The following is a 9,481-nucleotide window of genomic DNA, read 5'->3' as shown; positions in this document are numbered from 1 at the left end:
TTGCAATGACATATTTTAATCGGTATATCTTTTTAAGAATTTGAAGATGCAGTGTACGCGACAAGTCATTGGTATAATCATCAGTGACATCATAAACAATAGCTTTATTCTTACGTAATGAATCAAGAATAGGCTGAACAAAATACAATAATTATCAAATAAACAAATCTAAACGAATATCTTCTTAAATATAACGTCTAAAAGCGCTTGGTCCACTTTGTGATTGAACTAATTAGTTAATCACTGAAGTAAAAGATTGAAAGAAAAAGAGTTGTGGAGGGTGTGAATAGTGTAAATTATGTAACGCTTGGTGTTGTTTAAAAATATACAACAGCCTTTTCTTGTTTTAACAGATCATAATTAGTCTTTTGTCGGAGAAAAAACATATTTGAAACACTTGTTATTTTAACGGTTATATATGACCCACAGTGATATATTTAGATATTTTACTATATGTTTACCGGACACAGTATTGGCTGTTGTGATCTGGCGGCTTGTGTCTGTAGCCATATTGTACTCTCTGATGAAGTTTGATGTCGTGTCCACGTAGTAGATAAGTTTGTTACTGGTGTCGACAGTCAGAAGCTGACAACCTTGTACAACGTTACCAACGCATCGAAGAGGATCATTGTAGCCTGATACTGCACGGAAACTCATCATACATATGTGGGTGTCGTTGGAAACCACAAATGCTTTACTATAAAGCGGATGGTTTTCTAGAATGAAGGTAGTTGTCTTGGCATCAAATATCAGCCGTATACAAGAAATTTTAGTGCAGATCATCCAACGCTCTAGAATATCTATATTTCCATGAAAGAGACACTGCGAACGTTCGCGCTTTAACAAATTAAACCGGATAAGAGAAATAAAGAATTTATACATCTAGAGAGTATAATTAGCGTAGTGATACTTTAGCGGAATGTTACCAACTTGAAAGGCACTAAAATAAGACTACCGCTAAATATAAAACATGTCCCATAAATCACAAGTTATATATCTTATATTTTTCATAGCGTCAGAAAGAAGTTGACGTAAGATCACGATTACATTAATATTCCATGTCTTACAAAGGAGATCTAGTAAAGAAGTGAGATCACGACATGTTTTCGAGAGATATGAACAGGAGTTAGGAATGATTGATGGTGAAGTATCAGATAACTACACATGTGAGCGTATTTTCGAAATTATATAAAAAAAAAAAAAACATTGAATTATATGTATCCCTATGTTCATAAACTGTTAGCAATATAAAATCAATATTAAATTATCTGGATGTATTAATGCGAGATCACGGTTTAAAACAAATAAGAGGTTCACATCTACCATAAAAAACAGCACCACTACTAAAAGGTTTGTTACCTGTACAGTGTAATCCGTCTGTATCCAGCGTGTATCCCTCCTTACACATACATTTACCACTTGGTTGGAGATTTACACAAAAGTGTTCACATCCCAATGTCGAGCAACTACCTATAAATAAAACCAATGTGCTTCGGAAAATCAAGATTGTCATTTAATAATATCAGTCATTTTATGTTAACATTTGAACTTTGCAGAAAGTTCCTCTGTGATGGTACATGAATATGGGCATATAAGCTGCATAGTCGAATAGCTAGTCAGCTCTTGGATTGGTGACCGCCGTTGTACTCCCAGTGCATTATGTTCCAAAATCGGCAAAACAATTGCAGTTCGGCGATAATGTATACTGCTGGGAACCATCACAGAGGAACTTTGTACATGAGGAAAAAATGCACGCTACATCACATGTTGGCCATGGGAACATTCATAAAACCTGCGGTATACATTATCGTCGAACTGCAACTGTTTTGCCAATTTTGGAACATACCGGCGATCAATCATCACCGTTTTTGTGTTGCATATTTGGTTTGTTTGTTTTTTGTTTAACGTCCTATTAACAGCCAGGATCATTTAAGGACGTGCCAGGTTTTGGAGGTGGAGGAAAGCCGGAGTACCCGAGGAAAAACCACCGGCCTACGGCCAGTACCTGGCAACTGCCCCACGTAGGTTTCAAACTCGCAACCCAGAGGTGGAGGACTAGTGAACAAGTGTCGGGACACCTTAACCACTCGGCCACCGCGGTCCCTGTGTTGCATATATCTTACCTCATACCTGCGCATGATCTAAAGAACACATGTTAAAAAAACTTTCGTTTTCCTACACATTTCAGCAGTTTTTCGAAATGATAATTTATCAAGCATGTAAGGATGCGGGCAATCCTTTGAGCGACGTAGCCACCGCCGTTCGGCCTATGTATGTTGTACTGTGATGAATATGTATAATAGGTGTACAATTCTCATCCATGTATAAAATGTGATTCAGGTATTTATAATAATAAACAATTTGTCAGTATGGTTAATCGAATAACTTTGTTGTTAAGTAAGAACTAGTGAATTGGGTGCCGTAGATCGTGAGGTCATAGCGTTGTCTCCTTCATCATTTATGCTACTATGTTATATATCTACTTGTACAATGTATCATATGGACTATGTGTTGGTGATCTGAATGTAAATATTTGAATTTCCTGTCGTAGTTGTACTGTGATCAATATAGCTGTATTCTTAATAACACTATCAAATGAAACATACCAGTCACACGAGGCCTCATATCTTCCTTAGAAATGGTAATTATGACTGGGTCCGTTAAAGAAAACTCGCTGGAGCGAGAAAAAGTAATGCTTCCGGTTGATTTGGAAAAACAATACCACCCATCAATGCTATAGAGAGTCGTACACACATGATTCTGAAACAAAATACAGAACAAAAAATGTTTTTCATATTTAAGAATTAGTTCATGTAAAGTGATATTGGTGTATGTACGACATTTATCAATTGTTGCTAATATGTATTTCAATGTTAACTTTTCATAAAGTTCACAATATTTAGTTACTGTAATAAGGATATTCGAAAATATCATTTATTTAATGAAATCAATGCATATCTAAATCGTTTATTAATGACAGAGTTTTGTGACGATAAACAGTAATTCTGCATGAGGGTTTATGTTGCACTTGCATTTTGAAAACCAAGAAAATCACTGTATATTTAAATAAGCCTGTTACTCTTTTCCCAGTAAGTTCTACACATTTTTAGATGTGGATTCAGCTGTTTAGTACCCAAAGTAGTTTTTCTGGTATATTCACTAGTTCTTAACAAAGTTATTCGACCGGCAGGAGGGACGACATAGACATTTGGTCGGTAAAGCTGCCAAGTGCACTTGATTATCGCATTCTATTGTGGTAATAAACATGATGTACTGCATATCTCTTTGAAACTATTCTGTCGTTTACAAAGAGGTCGTAAATTGGAACTAAATTGGAATGTTTTCTCCTTTCTTGACGAATTAAGAAATTACAAATTTGGACGGTAGTTCATTATTTTTATCTAAAAATCTTACCTAATTACATTTGTTGATCAGCAATGATTTTGAGTAATGGTATGCACTAGGTTCATCAACAGCTCAAGTGTTGAAGCGACATCACCGTTTAACATTTTGGACTGTCATTTAGCATTATGCCATATATATATTAATTAATAATTATCAAAGAGAAATCACTCGCTTTTGATCAACACTCTGGATATGCAAATTGTTTGTGTCATGTATGATAACGCATGCGCGCAATGATGGAAAGATGGTCAAAAGAAATCCCTAAAATTTTGCTCGGGTTCAACATGTATTGCAGTTTAGACCTGCCTATAAGTGTGTATTGAGAGACGAGACAAACGTGTATCTATGGTAAGAACTTCCAGCTATTAACACACATGATTTGGTTAAATTCTGGGAATGAATATAACTTTTTCGTAATTCTGAAATGACTTTGAGCAATCAAATAAGAGCTTCCACAACAATGATCAAATCTGTTGTCGAAAAACAGGGTTTTCAATACTGTGTCTCCTCATACATTATGTGTTACTGTTAACAAACTGACTGCCTCGTTTTCAAAACTGCCAAGTGATATTATCAGCGCTGTATTTGAGAGTAATTTCAAGACGAAATCATGTGGTCAAGCTGGTAACTGGAAATAAATGTGAATATTGGAATATCATAGAAACGTAAATCTTATGTATCTAATATAGACGTTATGTCAATACAAAACACTGTTGACGTGACGTCATTGTATTATTGCAGTAACGTCACTGAATTGTTGCTGTGACGTCATCCAATTGTTGAGAACATACAAAGAGCATAAGTAGCTTTTCTCAAACATTTCCTTATCCAGAGTGAGGTCACTGCGTATGCAGCATACCTTACAGGCTACATATGAACAATAATTACCGTATCTACTGTAATGGATCGAAAGTTGATATTCAACTGTTTGTACAAAACTTTACGGTCCGTTCCGTCATACAGTGAAAATTCAATGGCATATCTCCAGTCGTCTGTCCAGTAAAGCCTCCTGGCGATCGGGTCTATTTCAATATCTTGTACGTTCAACAAGCTAGTAGTGATGATTGGGGTTCGGGAGGTTCCATCAAGCAATGATCGTTCTATCCGGTAGCCAGATGGTGATATATCAAACCAAAAAACATATCTGAAAAAAATGTTTAAATACATTTTTGATTTCTTCATTGTTTTTGTATCAATGGTATAATGTTGAGTTTGGTACGCGAGAGCCTTAAATAAACGAATTGTATGATAAGTTACTGCAAAACATGAAATGTAAGTCTGTACTTTCTGTCGTCGTTTGGAGCTTTAAAATTATTTCGTAGGTGCACATGGTTAGACAATGCAACAATTATAACTATAATGCATACAACTCTGGTGGCTGATTACGGTCATTCGCGTTGGCGTGTTTTTGCGGTAAATTGTGGCTTTGGCGTGTTGGCTCGTTGTGGTTTAAAGAGGCAAATAGACGACAATTTATTTCTTATCTCGGGATGGTGTAGCTGGAGAACGCAAAACACGCCATCACAAAAACGCCAAAACGAGATAGCCGTAATCAGCCATCATTCATTGTGTTCATATCTGTTGTTCCATAGCAACATCGAGGACCACTAAAGATCATACACAACGAACGAGTCATGTTATAGAGTACCATACTTCCGTCATTCTAGGATTCGTCTAAATTGTTGTTATCTACAATGTGGTTATCCAGGGACAACAAATTCAGAGTTTCCAACGACATATGAAATTAATATTCAACAGAGAAATTTACCCTAAACCCGTACATTCAATTTTGTTGTGTTAAGGACAATAAACAACACTGCGTTCAAAGTAGTATTATTGATATATCCTGCTACAATATTTACCCTGCTACACCATCCACAGCAATGGCTCTTGGATTTTCTATATCATCCTGGATTATGACTCTGAACATGCTCTTGTCAGTTGCATCAACAGGCTGGACCGCTATCCAGTTAAACAAGCCGTCTGTCCAGTACATGTTTCCACTTACCCAATCATACGCTATCGAGGTGAATACTGAGCTTGAAATTCCGCAGTGGACATTTTCGACATTGACTGAATGCAAACGATATATGCATCGAGAAATTCTGTCAAAGAAGTAGATGGATCCATTGGCTACATTAACATCCATGCTCCTGATCTGAACATTACTTGATCCCAAGCTGGTGAAATTATATGGAGATGTCTTCGTGACGCTGGTACTATCGCCCTTGTAAATGTATATTCCACTAAGGGAAGTGCCCTCAACAGATACGAGGATGGACGATTCTACAAAGAAATGTTTAAGTAAAATGTTTTCTTAAACTATTCAATTTTTATGCAACATATCGAGGCTGAGAATAATGCATGAAGAAATCTTCGGAATGTATCAAAGATAGTCAACGCTTTGAAGAAACATTAGGCTACTGTCAATTACTAAATCAATCTCCGCGTATGTTGTTTGACCAGTCCATGGTATTTGTATACTGGATGGCCTGAAACGCTAGAATACAATCTGATTGTCCGAGATTGCAACAGTTAACATTACTTACTTCCAATATAGTGACTTCCCTAACATTTAGCGAAGGTGAGATATCGCGTATGATATCACCATAGTTACTCCATCGACCACCGATCAATACAAAATTGTTAGGATCTCTTTAACTCAATCCAATTCAATTATTTATTGTGCACTTAAAATTGCATTAGCAATGTCAACAAGGAAATAACAAAACAACCTAAGAATGCATGTATAAATCAATACAACAGTATACAATTTGGTTGAGATTAACACCAGAATTTATCAAACCTAGAATTTCATTATTATCGATGTCATCGGACGACATGATTTTCCCACCAGGGTTGATCAACCCCGACTTTAACCGGTATCTTAAGTTGACAATTGTCATATTATATAACTAATACAAAAATATCAGTTATTACTTTATGTGTAAGTTTTTTGTCTTTGTTTCTTTACTGTGTGATATATGAATTTAAGAAATAACAAATGGCTTTTCTCTTGATAGTATTTTAGGGTACAAGGCAACTGAAATAAAAAGCAATTTCAACCTTCTGGTGTATTATTGTGCGGTGAGCATTGCGTTTTGTCAATCAGAACATTTCATAATCACAGTCACATATCATTACAACAAGTATAAGCTTCCCAAAAGCCTATCAGACCTACCAACATCATTATTTATTAGTAAGCAGTTAAAGTAACGATGGAGATAGAAGGGTATGAAGAAGCTCGCTTAGTTATGTCTTTTCTTTATCTATGAGAGTTAAAATTTGATCTACCTCTACGAATGGACATTACAGACAACAGGTAACCTATCGCTGCGTTTAAAGTATGCCAGCGAGCCAATAAAAGTAAACATACTATTTATATCCAAGCGCAAAGCCCCACAATATGGCTGGCAAAGCATTTCTAGTGCTTCCTTGGATGGTAGCAATTATTGACGTAGTTAAGCCCGATGATCGACAAATCTTTTTTGTGATTGGTTGAAAATACTGAAACATCGGGAAATTCTCTGTTACAATCGATAGCCGAGGTTAGCAATGTTCTATATTAAAGCGGTGAATATCAGATCGTTGACGGTATCAGCAGTCTAATAGGTAGTCAGCTTAGGTGTGCCAGTCGCCGAGGTTTGTCAGTTGAGCACAGTGTATATATACATTGAATGATATTTGTATAGGCGGGGCTAAGGCTACATACACAGGTACTCGTTTCGTCAGTTAATACATAGACGAAAAACGAGCGTGTAAAAAGCATTGTATTTTTTATTCCATACCAAAGTGATGGATTCTGCAAACAAAAATCATTCTTCAAGTCGACCAATTATTGTATTTCTACCACCGATAAAATGTCTTCCAACAGATGCGGTACCTAGTCGAGATCTTGCTGTGGTCAGACGTGTCGGAACAGGATATCATATGATATAGGCAATCGTCAAAGTAACAATGTAGCCTAAAACATAAAGTTATATTTGGATTTATTTTGAACTTTTTTAAGCAAAACTTTTATCAATCTAAAAATGTTATGATTTCTGTGTAAATGCAGTATCTCACATGATTTTTCTCAAAATATCGTACCGCCCGTAGACACCTGCGTGCTTACAGTAACGTAATTGCACGAAGTCCCTTCTGATGTCAGCAATATTGATATGGAAAATATTTCTTGGTGCACGGACATATATTTCTGGCAAGTATTTATAGAAAAAATATCATCCCCAAACCCAACTTTATCTTTTAATACTACCCAGATCTAGGCGCTTGTGATTGATAATGATGTTTAGTGTTGGAGAGAACAAAACTATAGTAGGCATATTCGATATTTATTTTGGATGTTCTAGCACTGGTATTTTATTCCGTGTTTGGTGTACATAGCTGAATAAATAATAGATGGGTGACGATTACGGGTTCGGATATTTGGCGCCATAATGAATATGCGAAAAGCTTGTATCTATACAGTATTACATATTAAAAAGAAAAAAAAATCATAAAAAAAAGCAATTCAACTCAACACTTCCTGAATGCCTACGAATAAGCGATGAGTTGGTCTACAATTATTATAATACGTATTATGTTGATACGCACTGATTAAAACGTTACCACACTTCATTATAGATTACGCCGGTATTATTACTTTCAAAATAAACTGGAAGCCTTTTACTGACGTAAAGTCTACATGTTTCAAACACTGGTTGTTAACATTGTTGAAAAGATATTTCTGATTTGGCGGTTGATACTGTTTATATGTAGTTTGTGGTCTGTGACTTTTCTCTGAATGCCTTTACAGGTAGATTAACCAACATTTGTTCAGGTTTCAGGTATGTGTATAAAACATAGTGTGTCTAGATATATAAAATTGTATACGTGAATACCGGCTTTAACAGGGTAAACTGAATATTGTTTTGCATCTGGTAGAGTAGACATATATATTTAGACTATGTTTGATCGTAACATATATGCCTTTCACCTAGGCGACCGGAGTTCGATTCCACGATCGGATGAGAAAACCTATTGTATCATCTGCCCCACAAAGGTTTTTTCCACAGTAAGACTCCCCCAGACGCTTTAATCCGGACAAACAAGCGTTATTGATATAAACTGATATAGCTTGCTTCGCAATTGTAGTAAAATAGATAAAGTTTGCATTGTTTATGATGAATTATACATGCATCCATATATACGGTACGCAAACTCGCTATTGAAAATTGTGGTGTTTTGTTCCGAATCCTGAGTTAAAGTTAGTATTGTAAACATCAACCAGTTAATATGGTAAACAGTGGGCAGTATATAGAATTAACAGTAAACCATTTATATGATAAACATTTTCATGTTTATTGGTAAACAGTGGGCAGTATATAGAATTAACAGTAAACCATTTATATGATAAACATTTTCATGTTCATTGGTAAACAGTTGGCAGTATATAGAGTTAACAGTAAACCATTTATATGATAAACATTTTTATGCTTATTGGTAAATAGTTGGCAGTGTATAGAGTTAATAGTCAACAGTTAATACGATAAACCTTACACAGTTGATATGGCAACCAGTGGATATCCGTTTATATGATAAACATTTGGCAGTATATAGAGTTAACATCTAGAACCGTAAATATGATAATAATTTGGCAGTATAAAGAGTAAACATAGAACGTTAATATGATAATAATTTGGCAGTATTTAGAGTAAACATAGAACGTTAATATGGTAAACAGTTGGCAGTATATAGAGTTAACATCTAGAACCGCTAATACGACAAACAGTTGGCAGTATATAGAGTTAACATTTAGAACCGTTAATACGACAAACAGTTGGCAGTTTAGAGTTAACATCTAGAACCGTTAATACGATAAACAGTTGACAGTGTATAGAGTTTTTATAGAACCAAATATGGTAAACAGTTGGCAGTATATAGAGTTAACATCTAGAACCGTTAATACGACAAACAGTTGGCAGTATATAGATTTAACATCTAGAACCGTTAATATGATAAACAGTTGGCAGTATATAGAGTTAACATCTAGAACCGTTAATATGATAAACAGTTGACAGTATATAGAGTTCCCTTT

General features: G+C 35.5%; 1 protein-coding gene across 1 annotated transcript; it reads right to left on the bottom strand.

Moving 5' to 3' along the window:
• Positions 1-461: 461 nt before the first annotated feature.
• Positions 462-5,691, bottom strand: LOC117319859 (low-density lipoprotein receptor-related protein 5-like; the record flags this gene model as incomplete). The annotated part of the gene is made up of 5 exons (XM_033874574.1): positions 462-716; positions 1,360-1,470; positions 2,607-2,760; positions 4,294-4,549; positions 5,268-5,691. Coding segments are annotated over 5 exons (1,200 nt in total), but the record flags the coding sequence as incomplete, so codon positions are not given.
• Between the last annotated feature and the right edge of the window lie 3,790 nt (positions 5,692-9,481).

Source organism: Pecten maximus, unplaced genomic scaffold (genome assembly GCF_902652985.1).
Source record: "Pecten maximus unplaced genomic scaffold, xPecMax1.1, whole genome shotgun sequence".
NCBI classification, from domain to species: domain Eukaryota; kingdom Metazoa; phylum Mollusca; class Bivalvia; order Pectinida; family Pectinidae; genus Pecten; species Pecten maximus.
The sequence above is the reverse complement of the archived record's forward strand: the minus strand, read 5'-3'. Positions and strand labels throughout refer to the sequence as shown.